The following is a 13185-nucleotide window of genomic DNA, read 5'->3' as shown; positions in this document are numbered from 1 at the left end:
TTCTCTTGCTCTTTCTGAGCCTGCCCTGCCTTTCTCTCTCTGCTGTCCCTAGAAGACAACAGAAATTATTTTGTTTTCCATATTGTGAGCCATTTCACTGGGCTGCGGCATGATGTTGTCTTCCTTCCCTACAGCATCCTTCTCCTTAGGAGCTCTGAGTTATTTACATCCTGCGGGACATGCACAGCCTTCATGAGCCTGTCAGGGTTTGGAGGAGAAGCCCACCGATGGGGGAACCTGTTCATTTTCTTTAGCACAAAACCTCTCAGACACATGGGACAGCAAACATTTCTGAGAAACACCTACTGTCATATGGCAATGTACCACAGTTCTAACACAGGTTGGGAAGACTGCTTTGAAGAGTTTCTGAAGTGGTGGAGGAGAGAGATGGAGGAGGGAGAGATAGAGAAAGGGTTTGTTCTGGAGAAGAAAATAAGAGCTTAGAGCAGGCAAAGCAGAAGGAAATAGAGATGTAAATTAGGACCCTGAGAGGTTGTTCTCCCAGCCTGGTAAGCTGGACTAATGGTTCTTACCGGTCTATGGGTGAAGTACTTGGCTTAGGAAACAGGTTTGTGACAGTGTAGGGGGAATAACCACCATTCTCCATGATAAATATCTTTGGGTGCCTTGGTGCATTGTGAAAGATAGAGAAGAAAAGATGAAAGCACATTACTTGGCATGTAAAACTAGTAATGGGAATGACTGGTGGAGAGAGTCACTTTATGATAAGAATACTGGTCTTTCTGGTTATGATAGTTGTTTTGTTTCCAGGTACTGGGGTTTCATCTTAGGGTTTCATGCTAACTCAATTTGCATACTGATATTCAACCACTTGAGCCAAGCCTCCAGCCCAGTGGTTTTGCTGATTAATAGGAGATGGACTCTCAAAGACTTTTCTGCTTAGGCTGGCTCCAAGCCTCAGTCCTCCAGATCTCAGCCTCCTGAGTATTTAGGGTTACAGGTGTGAGCCTATGATGTCAATTTTAAGATATTGTCTTCTACTTCACTTAGTTAATAATTGAACACAATGATGGAGGAAGCAAACTGAACACAGCAGCTGTCATGAAGTGCTAAGTGTATGTTACACCTCTGGACAGATACTTGCTGTGCATTATCTCATTTAATTCTCATCATAACTCTACCACTGAGGCATTAAAAATCCCATTAGATTCCTGTCTGTACAATGAGGCCACCCACATTGTGGGGTTGTTAGCTGGACTCGAGGAGTAGGTATATAATAAGCAGGAGTACTTCGGAAGGACAGAGGAGCAGCATTATGTGCCAGTATATGATGAGTCTGAGTGTGTGTGTGTGTGTGTGTGTGTGCGTGCACACACGTGCGTGTGCATGCAAGTGAAAGTTTCTGGATGTGTTTGTCTATTAATATTCTCCTTGATTGTGAAGACTTCAAGTATAGGCCAGAAACAATTGGTGCAGGACAAAAATTGGCTAGAGGTCACATTTTCAGTTCAACAGGAAGGAGTTAATATAATGAACAGAAGGAGGGGTGAAAGCAAGTGCAAGTATTTTAGCAGAAATCCTCTGGCACACAGGTCCATGAGAAAGAGGGCATTAATGATTATTGCTTTGGATATGGGGCCAAATATGCATTTAGGCAAAATGTAGGAGGCAAATTGGAGCAGCAGGAACACAACCTGTGAGGGCCTGCCTTTGGTAGAAGAGCTGACCCAGCTCCGGGAGGAAGAGGCCTGTGTAGAGTTCTGTGCAACTTGATAGCCTGCTCTGAACAGGGCAGCCCTGAGCTTCCTTCCTTCTGGAAGGCACTTGTCCTCTGTGAGCAGGGCACTGCCAGGCAGAGATTAGTGAAGGAATTCATAAACAGCAAAGGTCTCAAAAGAGGATGGAACTGCAGTTCCCCAGGGCCGGATGGAGTCATTTCTCTGTGATGACACTCTGTGTTCTGGTAGTCTTCCATAACTCAGGGCAATGGACAACACAGAAATTATCTAAAGCCAGGTTGTATTCAGAGATTCCTCTACAGCTGCAGGAACCAGGTCAAAACCATTTTCCTTTTAACTAGGATATAAGAGTCCTTTTCTGTTGAATGAAGCCTCTTCTCCTTGTCCTACTTCTCATCGACATCACTTTCTCCAAGTTCCTGGCCCATAAATCTGTAACCCCAGTGAGTCCTTCAGTGATGCATATCTGGTTTTTTTTTAATCCTTTTTCATCCCAGTTGCAGCACTGGGCCCTGTGTGGCACTGGCTCCTGTGCCACACAGGTCTGTGACATCAGGGACATGATCTACTTTGTCTGCAGCTGTGTCTCCAGGACCCTGGAGCTGACTAGCACAGGGATCTAAAGCACCACACATTACAGAAACACCCTGCTTTCAGCTACAGCCAAAATTTTGTGTCTGTGACAAGTACCAGATAAAGCATTTGTCATTCAGTTCAGCCCATTTGTACAAGCACCACTTCTGAGACCACTCATTTGCTCATTTCATACCACTAGAGCCCCCAAGGTGCTCCAGTTGCAGTTGCTGTGTCAGGCACTAATAAGAGATGCTATTTTCCTCACAGATACAGAGGACATGAAGGGCCATTGTAATACAGATGTGTGCCTCACAGCTGCTGGAGCCTGAAGATACGAGGGAGAGACCCTCAAGCAGTGTGAGTGGCAGTGGAGCCTCCTTGAAGGGCTTCTTTATTGCACTGGGAGTGAAGACAAGAAGGTAGGCAATAGATTGGCTTGGTGGAGAAGGTCCAGCTGTTTAGATGTTGCTGCTTGTGGCACCCATGGAGTGCCAGTAGGAGGCACAGCAATAGGACCAAAATGTGAGCTGAGAAGATGCTTTGTGGGTCCCAACTGGAATGGTTTGGAAGCCACAGGGAGAGTGGCTGGTTAGCTGTGCTATGATGGACCTGAGTATCTATGAGTTTGGTTGAGAAAAAGGGAAGAGGAGCAAAGTTGAAATGGGAAAGATGACCTTGTGACCTTGAGGAAAACAGCTTTTGAGATACACTGATAGCAGAAATCAGGGTACAATGGGCAAGGAGTGAATGGAAAAGGAACAAGATGAGGTGCAAGTCAGGCAACTCTTTCAAGATGTCAGCCAAGGAAGAACGCAGATGGGGCATGGGAGATAGGGAAGGCAATGTTGGAAAGGATTCTGTGAAGAATTTTGTTTAAATTGTGCTAATTGGAAGAAGAATGTAGAATAAGGAAAGATGAGAACAAAATGAACAAGGAAGGAATTGGTAGAGCAAAGAGGAAATAGGATGGAGGCACAGTCACAAAAGAAGTTATAGTGTCACTGCAAATGATTTTTTTCAGTATATATTAATTGTATAGAGGTCCTTCACCATGAAAATGCACACATGCATACATTATAATTTAGTCAGATTAACCTATCTATTGTTCTGTTCTACTCCATCCCGCCTACCTTCAGCTATTCAATAGCTTTCAGTGGGTTTCCTAAAAATGAATTACATGGAAGGAAAACAGGTTATGTTGGGGAATAGGTATTGCGGTGAAGTGGGAGGGAATCGTTTTGGGAGAGCCAGTAGAGAGAGTAAATTAAGGTGAATATGGTTCTAAGTATTTCAGAAGAGGGAGGGAGATGAGAGAAAGAGAAGGTAAATTTGACCTAAGTACAATGTATATTTGTATGTAAATGTCACAATGTAATTCTTCTCCTTGAACAACTAATATATGCTATTAAAATGTTTTTAGGATTCTGGTTTTCAACATTTTGAAGTTTCTTAGTCTTATGTTCTCAAAAAAGCTTTAAGATTGGCATTTAAATGTTAAGTGAAGTAGAAAATTATCTTTTACTTCACAATCCTTCACTTTATAATTTAATAAATTTTAATCCTCCCTCCCTTTCTTCCTTCCTTCTTTCCTTCCCTCCCTCCCTCCCTCCCTCCCTTCCTTCTTTCCTTCCCTCCCTCCCTCCCTTCCTTCTTTCCTTCCCTCCCTCCCTCCCTTCCTTCTTTCCTTCCCTCCCTCCCTTCTTCCCTCTCTCCCTCCCTTCTTCCCTCTCTCCCTCCCTCCCTCCCTCCCTCCCTCTCTTCCTCCCTCCCTCCCTCCCTCCCTCCCTTCCTTCCTTCCTTCCTTCCTTCCTTCCTTCCTTCCTTCCTTCCTTCCTTCCTTCCTTCCTTCCTTCCTTCCTTCCTTCCTTCCTTCCCTCCCTTCCTCCCTCTCTCCTTCCCTCCCTCCCTCCCTCCTTCCCTCCCTCCCTTCTTTCCTCCCTCTCTCCCTCCTCCTCCCTCCCTCATTCTTTTCTCTCTTTCCTTTTGGTGTCAGTGCTGGGTCTCCAGCTCTTGTCTGGCTTTTCTTGTTCACAGCTATACCACTTGAGCCACACCTCCAATTCCAATAATAGTTAATTCTTAAATCTGGCAATAAGTTACTTCTTACAGTTTTACTTAGCTCTCTCTTTGAGTGTCCATACTCCGAATTTGTGGATTCAGAGAAACCAAATGAGAGCTGTGCTGTGAGGATCAGCGTGGCCAATACATGTTCCTGAACACTGCTAGTCCTTCATACCAGCCCATGGGAGACATCAATAACTGGCCATGTTTGCCACTAGATGCAGATAGAGTCCTCATATCCTTCTCAAAGCAACCATTCACTCCATTATTAGCAAAATTAGAAAGTGAAATGAATGCACCAATCTTGATTAAGAGACTAATTATCTACCTGGGATCAGTCTCAGCCCAGAAGCATGATGTGGTAGAAGGTGAGTATCTCTCCCAACTATTCAGGTAGATGTAGGGAGTTTTCTAGTTATCTCAGAACACATATGGCCTTCCATCTGAGCCTTGTTTTATTGCCTATTCTGGTTGTATGGGCTTCTGAAGTCTTCCTCATGGACAGTTGGTGCATTTTATGTGTTTGAATCTGTGTCTATGGCTGTTTTTTTTTTTTTAATTTTTCCTCTTTTGACATCCGATTTTGTCCTTTCCTGATTTGACTTTCACTGTCACCTCCAAGGTCAACAGTTAATGAGAGCCGTGTTCTGCTGCTTGTTTGATAGAGCATTTTGTTACTGACTGCTAAGTTGAGAAAATGCATCAGATTGGACTCCGTTCAGTGGGGAGTTCATACTCCCATCCCCTCTTTTGTCTTTTCCAGGGAAGTTCTCTTTCCAGTGCCACCTGCCATTTTCCATTTATTCTTTTTTTGGGGGTGGGGGAGGCCAAATTATTATTTTGTAATTTGATTACAACCAATTTTGTTGGCATTAAATTAGAGGTATTTTAAGTTTGTGAAAAATGGCTATACCAAAACCAGAAATTATATTTGGTAAAAATGAGAATAGTTTCCCAATAATTACAGATTAGATGGCAGAAATCACTTAAGGAAACACAAACCTCATGTTCACAATGATTGTGCCACAAATTTAAACTTCAGTAGTGCATTAGTAAACTTCACATTTAGATTTTCACTTTGAGATTTGTCAGCTGTTTCTTAAAAAAGAAAAACAGTATCATGTGCAAATAAATTGGTCTTCCAAGTGCCTTAGCACATAAAATTTCTCCACTGTATACATACAAAACACCTACTTTCATACTTTCATACAAAATACATACTTTCATAACAAAACTCTAATGAACCTCTCCCCATTTATTCTTTGGGCACAGTTTTACTCTGTTTCAAACCTTTGGATTCCCACACAGGAAATGTCCATTCAACATGTTGATAAGACAAAATGGAATGCATCCCATCACCCCACTGGGGGCTAGTCAGGCCACGAGTCAGCACTGAATGAATTATTCCTTCATTTCTAATGCAATGCACAAGCACAGCCACAAGACTCAAAGTACTGTGAGCACCACAGGCTGTCTTTGACCAGGTTGGATGGGAGTCTTTCTTTGTGTCCTGTAATCTCTGTCCACCCAATGTGATGAGGGCTGGATTCTATTTTTCTCTACAGCTAGATGGGCAAATGGGACTGCACATATTCTAACTAGCTAGCTCATTTTCTAGCCTTGCAGCTATACAACATTGGGCTGAGGACAGTTGGTTAAGAACAAGCTGTTGAATGGATATTTAAATGGACAAAGGAGAGAAAGAACAAAACTGGCTTCTTTCACATTTTCTATGCAGTACTCTTTTCCTCTTTCTATAATTGTAACTCTATAGTGAAAGGCATTGCCTACTTATATGTTTGTTTAATTATGCACATTTTATTTTTTAATTTCTCTTTTAGGAAAAAGTCAAAAAGAAAAAAAAACAAAATATGGCCAGACCTTTTCCATATCTATGTAACAATCAAATAAAGAAGAGAATGAAACTTTTTTCCAAATATAGTAAAAATTCACTAGTTCACATGATGATAAAAATTCTGAATTTCCAACACCATGCCCACGTGTTCAGCTTTTTCTTTGTAGTGCAAATTGCTTTTGTAAATATGAGCAAGGAGACCATCTAAAATATTTAAAACAATCCTGTACTCTTTAGCACTTCAGGAATACTGACAAATATTTAGGTATATGCTAATTACTTGTCATTTCTATCCATTCACTAAAATCAATGTTGCACTTAAAAACCTTGGGAAATCCCATCAGGACACTCCACACCTTCACCTCCTGATGGAACTGACCTTGAAGAGCTCTGTCTCTAGCCACCAGGCATTCTGAGCTTGACCCATCAAGCTCAGAATGTTAAGACCTGTAGGACCTTAGACATCTGGGTTGCTTCATACCAACGACCTTTGGCTATGGCCCTATTGCCTGCAACCCCATTCTGTGCTTGCTTTAGCCAAGTTTTACTTTTTCTGAGTCTCCTTGTAGTTCTAAGTGACCCTGTTTGTTCCCATAGCTTTCCCCAGATAATGTTTCTAGCTCTTAGCTGGGAACAAGAATGAGTCCTGCTCACTGCCAGGATGTCTTGCACCAAAACAATTGTGGAGAGGCTCAGTACTAAACAGGAGGGCAGGAATGCAGTAACACCATCTGAAATACTGTATACAACAAAAATGCACCAAAACATTATTTTATGGTTGAAACTAGTTTTCAATCTAGTTGGCCTGAGTTAGTGAGATTGTACTATCCTACTAATATATTATCTATATCATCTGGTTTCCATGGAAATTCAGTGTAATAATATATTAAAAATAATTTTCAAAGTACTCAATAAATGTGAGTTAATTTAAATTTCTATTATTGAACTAATCTTATATAAGTTATGCAGTATTTTCTAATATGATTATTATTATAAGGTTCTCTCCTGACAAAATTATTAGACATTAAGGTTCTTATGAGTGAGGACATAGTCTGTGTTCTGTTAAAAGTGGTATAACTTTAAGCTGACTCAGGATGCTGCTCAAAGCAAGCAAACAAACATAATTACAAAGGGTAGCATCAATGTGGGTGATCATGAGAGGTTAAATTCCTATTCTTCCCACCAAACACTGCAAATGCCTGTGTGTTCTCTAGAATACATGTCTAGTTGACAGGGAGTAAGCACTATATGAAACTGGACAAAAACATACACATAGTGTAATAATTGTAGCAAATTACCTTCTTGGAATTTGTAAGTATCAGTGATATCCTCCATGCCATCTTCTCCAACTTTTTTGGTCACTATTAATTTCCCAATGTGGGTAGTATCCACGGATTCTACCACATGAGTGCCATCTTTCTTAGCTGTGATGTAAATGACATCACTGTTGACCTGAAACAGGAGAGGAGAGCATTAGCCATCCCAGACTGGCCTCATAGCCTGGTGCGGCATTGACCATATCAGCTAAAATATAAAACCAACCCAAATGCCCACCATCAGGTGAGACATAAATCCAATCCTTGATGATACACTGTAAGCTGCAGCAGCATGGGTGGAACAGGAGGCCATTATAAGCTAGACACAGAAAAACAAATACCATATGTCACACGTTTGTAGAAACAAAAAAGTTGATTTTTATAGAGAAATGGGATGGAAGAGCAGCCACTGTAAACTAGAAAAGGAGCGTAGAGAGAAGACAGAAAGAAATATAATAATGAACATGAAAAATATGGTTGAATGAGTGAGTTACTTCTGGCTCTTCTTCAGTTCTATAAAGTAACAGTTTAAACAATCCTTGATATATTCCAAAATGGCTATAGGAACATGACATTCCCAATACATAATAATAATTAATGTTTTCAGAGATGGAAATGCTATTACCCTGATTTGGTTATTACACACTGCATACACATATTAACTCATAATTTACCCCCATAAAGATGTATAAACATTATGTCTCATTAACAAAAGCCAAAAGAACTCCTTGTCCCTGAAGTCTAACTTTCTATAATGTAGAAATCTAAAGATTCATAGAGTTGTTGGGCACTGGTGTTTTATGGCCTGTAATCTTAGCTACTCAAGAGGCTGAGATCTGAGAATCATAGTTTGAAGCCGACCCTGGACAAGAAGTCTGTGAGAGTTATCTCCAATTTAGTACCAAAAGGTATAAGAGGAGCTGTGGCTCAAGTGGTAGAGCATCAGCCTTGAGCAAAAAGCTGAGGGAAAGTTTGCAGGCCCTGGGTTCAAGTCCCAGTACTGACATACTCACAAAAAATTATTCATAGATATTCTCCTCTAACAGCATTGGGTTCACGAGGCCAAGGTCAGTTAAAATTTTTTCTGAATGTGAAATCTACAGCCATTGTGACTAGCTCAGGTGAAGAATGTATGGGCTAAAACCATCAGTTGTACCTGAGCAAAACCATTTCTTTCCTTCTTTTTCCTGGTAAGTTCTGCTCCTTCAGGAGAGACGCACCATGGACATTCCTTGCCTTCCCAGCAGAGGTGGTGTGACCTACTTCTAGTAAGGAAAGGAAGGCTGCCATGTGGCTTTCTGAAGAGAACTTTCTCTTTTAAAAAGGAGTTTTCTTTAGACATTCACACACAATGAGACAAAGGGAGTATACTTGTAGGAGAGAAGCAGAAAGGCACAATGCCTATGTGGTTCTGATCATACAAAATATTTATCAAAATGAACACCAGGAAATGAAAACAAGAGGTTTTTTCCCTTTTTGCTGTTTTTGTTTTCTTCCCTTTTTGTTCGGTTTGTTTTTTCATTTATCTGTCTTTGGGAGTATATGGGGAAGTGCAGAAATGGAGGGAAAAAGAGTGGACAAATACAACAATTACTCACTGGACACTATGTTGAAAATGAACTATGCAAAGTGAAGGAAAAACTGGGAGATAAAGGGGAAGGGGTGACATAGTCCAAGAAGAAATGTACTCTTTATCTGGCTTATGTAATTGTAACCCCTCTGTACATCACCTTTATAATAACAATAAAATATGTTCAAAAAGGAGGGAGTTCACTCCACAGTACCCACAGGAGGATCTTAAATGACAAATGCTGTCAACAAAGAAAAGCTGACAGAGAAGAAAGTGGGGAGGAACTCTCAGGCCTGCTAATGGAATTCCATGGCTCAGTCAAACGTGAGATGGTCTAATTCAGGACTTTTTACAGGAGAAAAGGAAACCCCAACTTCTCAGTCATATTAATTGTGTTACTTGCAGCCAAAAGTATCTTAATTAAGAAAAAGAAGCAATTCAGGCAATTAAAATATGCTAGCTGTAAGACTTTGAAATAGCATCTTGGGACCATGGTGGCTGAGCCACAAGTGCTCTTCTTTCCCATTCTACTTTCTAGAAACAATGCCCAAACCCATGTCTGAAGCTGGATTTCCACAGAGTCCTTTATCATATTTTCATAATGAATTTCTTGAAGGTTTCCCTGTTCTCAGCATGGGAGCAGATAGGACACATGACCAGCAGGGCTAAAAGTCACAGATGCATCGACCACATGCTCCACCTGCCTCCCAGTTTCAACTCTCTTTTTAAAAAAATAAGGTGATGATAGCTCTGTCTCCATAGGGTGACTGGTAGAAATAAGTGAAATAAATGCAAGAAAACTACTTATGATCATGCCTGCATAGAACTAACACCCAGTAAGTTATTGACAATGATGTATTATTTAATGGCATTCTCAGCATTCAAAGGGCTGGAGGACTAGCAATAAACAAGTATTTCTGGCCCCTTTTTGGTAAGAATTACATAATAAGAAGTTCAAATAAGAAGTGCAATGGGCTGGGGATATAGCCTAGTGGCAAGAGTGCCTGCCTCGGATACATGAGGCCCTAGGTTCGATTCCCCAGCACCACATATACAGAAAACGGCCAGAAGCGGCGCTGTGGCTCAAGTGGCAGAGTGCTAGCCTTGAGCGGGAAGAAGCCAAGGACATTGCTCAGGCCCTGAGTCCAAGGCCCAGGACTGGCAAAAAAAAAAAAAAAAAAAGAAGTGCATTAGATTGCCAGACTCCTTCTAAAAGTGGGGGGGGGGGGAGGGGAGCAACAAACAAAAACAAAGGGCACACCTAATTAAAGATGTGTTAGATGGGGCTCTAAATTTATAAGATTTTAAATGAAGTCTTATAATGATTCTAAGGAACAGTCAGTTCTAAGTGTCCTGTCATATCGAACTGTAAGTATCTTGAGAAAATAACTCTAAAAAACTCTAGAAGCCATGGGGTAGGGGTGCACAGAAAGTAACAGCTGAGTTGGAATGTGTAAGATGAATAGAATTTTGTGACCTACAGAATGGAGGGAAAGGAGGCTGTGAGAACCCGAGCAGTAGGCAGGTACCATGCTTTTTAAGAAGGTCCTAGGAGAAGCATTAGAGTTGTTGATCTTGGGTGTGCTTTTGTAGAAAGGCATGCTAACCTCTCTGAACTTTCTTAAACATGAAAATTACTCAGGCTCTAAATTTCATAGGAACCTTTTAGGCCACACTGAGAGAAGATTTACGATGTAAAAATTTCAAAACAAAGTAAAAATTGGTGTGGCCATTATGGTGCGATAGTCCTAATTTTTTGAAGGTTAAAAAGAGCAACTTCCGGGCTGGGAATATGGCCTAGTATCTTTGGAGCCATGTGCTGGTAGCTCATGCCTGTAATTCTAGCTGTTTAGGAGTCGGAGATGTGAGGATTGTGGTTTGAAGCCAGTCCAGTCTGGAAAGTCTGTGAGGCTCTTATCTCCAATTAGCCACAAGAAATAACAGAAGTGGAGCTGTGGCTCGAGTAGTAGAGTGCTAGCTTTGAGCTTAAAAAAAAAACCCTCAAGTACAGCACCCAGACCCTGAGTTCAAGCCCCAGGACCAGCATAAAAACAAAAACAAAATCATGGGCTGGGAATATGGCCTAGTGGCAAGAGTGCTTGCCTCCTACACATGAAGCTCTTGGTTCGATTCCCCAGCACCACATATATGGAAAATGGCCAGAAGGGGCACTGTGGCTCAGGTGGCAGAGTGCTAGCCTTGAGCTGGAAGAAGCCAGGGACAGTGCTCAGGCCCTGAGTCCAAGGCCCAGGACTGGCCAAAAAAAAAAAAAAAAAAAAAAAAAAATCATGTCTTTGAAAAGTACCAAACAAGGTAGAATGATGGCCTAAATCTAAAACCCTAAGATTTGGGAGACAAAACAAGAGGATCACAAGTTCAAGGTCAGCCTAGGCTTCATAAAAAGACAGCAAGGAGTTGGGGATCTGGCTCAATGGAAGAGTGCCTGCCTGGCAAGTGCAAGGCCCCGAGTTCGGTCCTCAGCTCTGGAAAAAAAAAAAAACCCTACAAACGACCAAAAAAAAAAAAAAAGAACAAGGCAACAGCGTAAAAAGACAGCAAGACACTTTCTCAAAAATAAAAAATGTGAGTGGGGAATGAGGGAGGAGGTAACAAACAGTACAAGAAATGTATCCAATGCCTAACATATGAAACTGTAACCTCTCTGTATATCAGTTTGACAATAAACATTTAAAAAAAAAAAAGAGTGCTTGCCTCCTACACATGAAGCTCTTGGTTTGATTCCCCAGCACCACATATATGGAAAACGGCCAGAAGGGGCGCTGTGGCTCAGGTGGCAGAGTGCTAGCCTTGAGCGGGAAGAAGCCAGGGACAGTGCTCAGGCCCTGAGTCCAAGGCCCAGGACTGGCCAAAAAAAAAAATTAAAAAGAGCAACTTCCCTCTACTTTTTCACAAAATCTTCTGAATTTACAAAAAGTTTGATCCTTACTATAAAGATGATACCCAATGCTTACTGAATGGCCGTTGTGTTTCAATGACAGCTTATAAATGATTTAGCACAAACTTCAAACAACAATCTTAGGACTATATTATTATCCATATTTTAAAATGACAGCATCGAGATTCACAAGGATCACATCAAGTGTTGTAGTCATGTGGCTCGGTGCTAGGGAAGAGGGGTGAATGCTGAAGCCCTGAGCTAGCTGTGGCTCTTAATCTTCACCCTAGCTAGCCTATCCTATTTGACCTCCATTCTAGGCTATCTCTCACAAACACACACACACACGATATGCATATACATATATACAGACATGACCTTTACTCTGATAGAGTATGAGGCATACATACCTCATATATCTCATATCTATCTCTCATCAATCTCTCTCTCTGTCTCTCTCTAATCCATCTATCCTTTATTCTGGGTTGGCCCCCATTCCCTTGACCTTGACCTTGGACTGGCCTATCGCCCATTCTCTTGATCTTCACAACACACTTTGTCTTCCATATGATCTTGTTTTGAGCCTCAGGTCTGAGGATATAAATGGTGCCCCTGCTCCTTGGCAGAGAAGCCAGAGCTTGGTAGTGCAAGCCAAGCTATGAAAGGTTAAAATGTGAACTCAGGAACCAGGATATGAGAATGCAGAGCAGTTTCTTAAGGGATATTTATCTATTTGGGGAAAATTTGTTAAGGAAGCTTTCAAGGAGGTACCTGACGACTTAGGCATTGCCTCAGAGGCCATGCAAGCATAACCAGCTACCTCTTCCACTTGCAGATTTTTAGCAATTTAGCAAATATCCTTAATAGCATCCCTCGCACAGCTGGTGATGTTCTAGGGAGACAGGCCAAACAGGAACGTGGCTAAATTCTTGCCTCCTCTTGGCTTAAGAAATTGGTCGAATTTAAAAATCTCAAGCCAGTCCTACAACCCTGTGTTTTGAGGGAAGAGATGGGAAGAAACAGCTAAGTCTTTCTATTGGTGTGCTGGGGCAGAAAGTGGAGGGACACTATTCTCCAACAAACACCAAGAAGCTTTCTTCCAGGTTGCAGTTGCTAGTGAAGTGGTTCTCCATCCTGAATTAAGGGTGAGCATTTAGCGGCTTGCAAAAGTACCCATGATCTGCTGTACTCAACATTATCTGACCATAGGA

The 13185-nt window shown here is 41.5% G+C and overlaps 1 protein-coding gene across 2 annotated transcripts in view; it reads right to left on the bottom strand.

Annotated features, from left to right (window-relative positions):
- F13a1 (coagulation factor XIII A chain) overlaps positions 1-13185 on the bottom strand; it is a 210318-nt gene that overhangs the window by 29630 nt on the left and 167503 nt on the right. For both annotated transcript variants that reach the window (XM_048348563.1, XM_048348565.1), the window contains exon 11: positions 7491-7644. In XM_048348563.1, the coding sequence (XP_048204520.1) occupies positions 7491-7644 (154 nt within the window). The remainder of the gene's footprint in view (positions 1-7490; positions 7645-13185) is intronic.

The sequence above is a fragment of the Perognathus longimembris genome, chromosome 6 (assembly GCF_023159225.1).
Source record: "Perognathus longimembris pacificus isolate PPM17 chromosome 6, ASM2315922v1, whole genome shotgun sequence".
NCBI lineage: Eukaryota > Metazoa > Chordata > Mammalia > Rodentia > Heteromyidae > Perognathus > Perognathus longimembris.
This window is presented reverse-complemented; position numbering and strand designations above follow the sequence as displayed.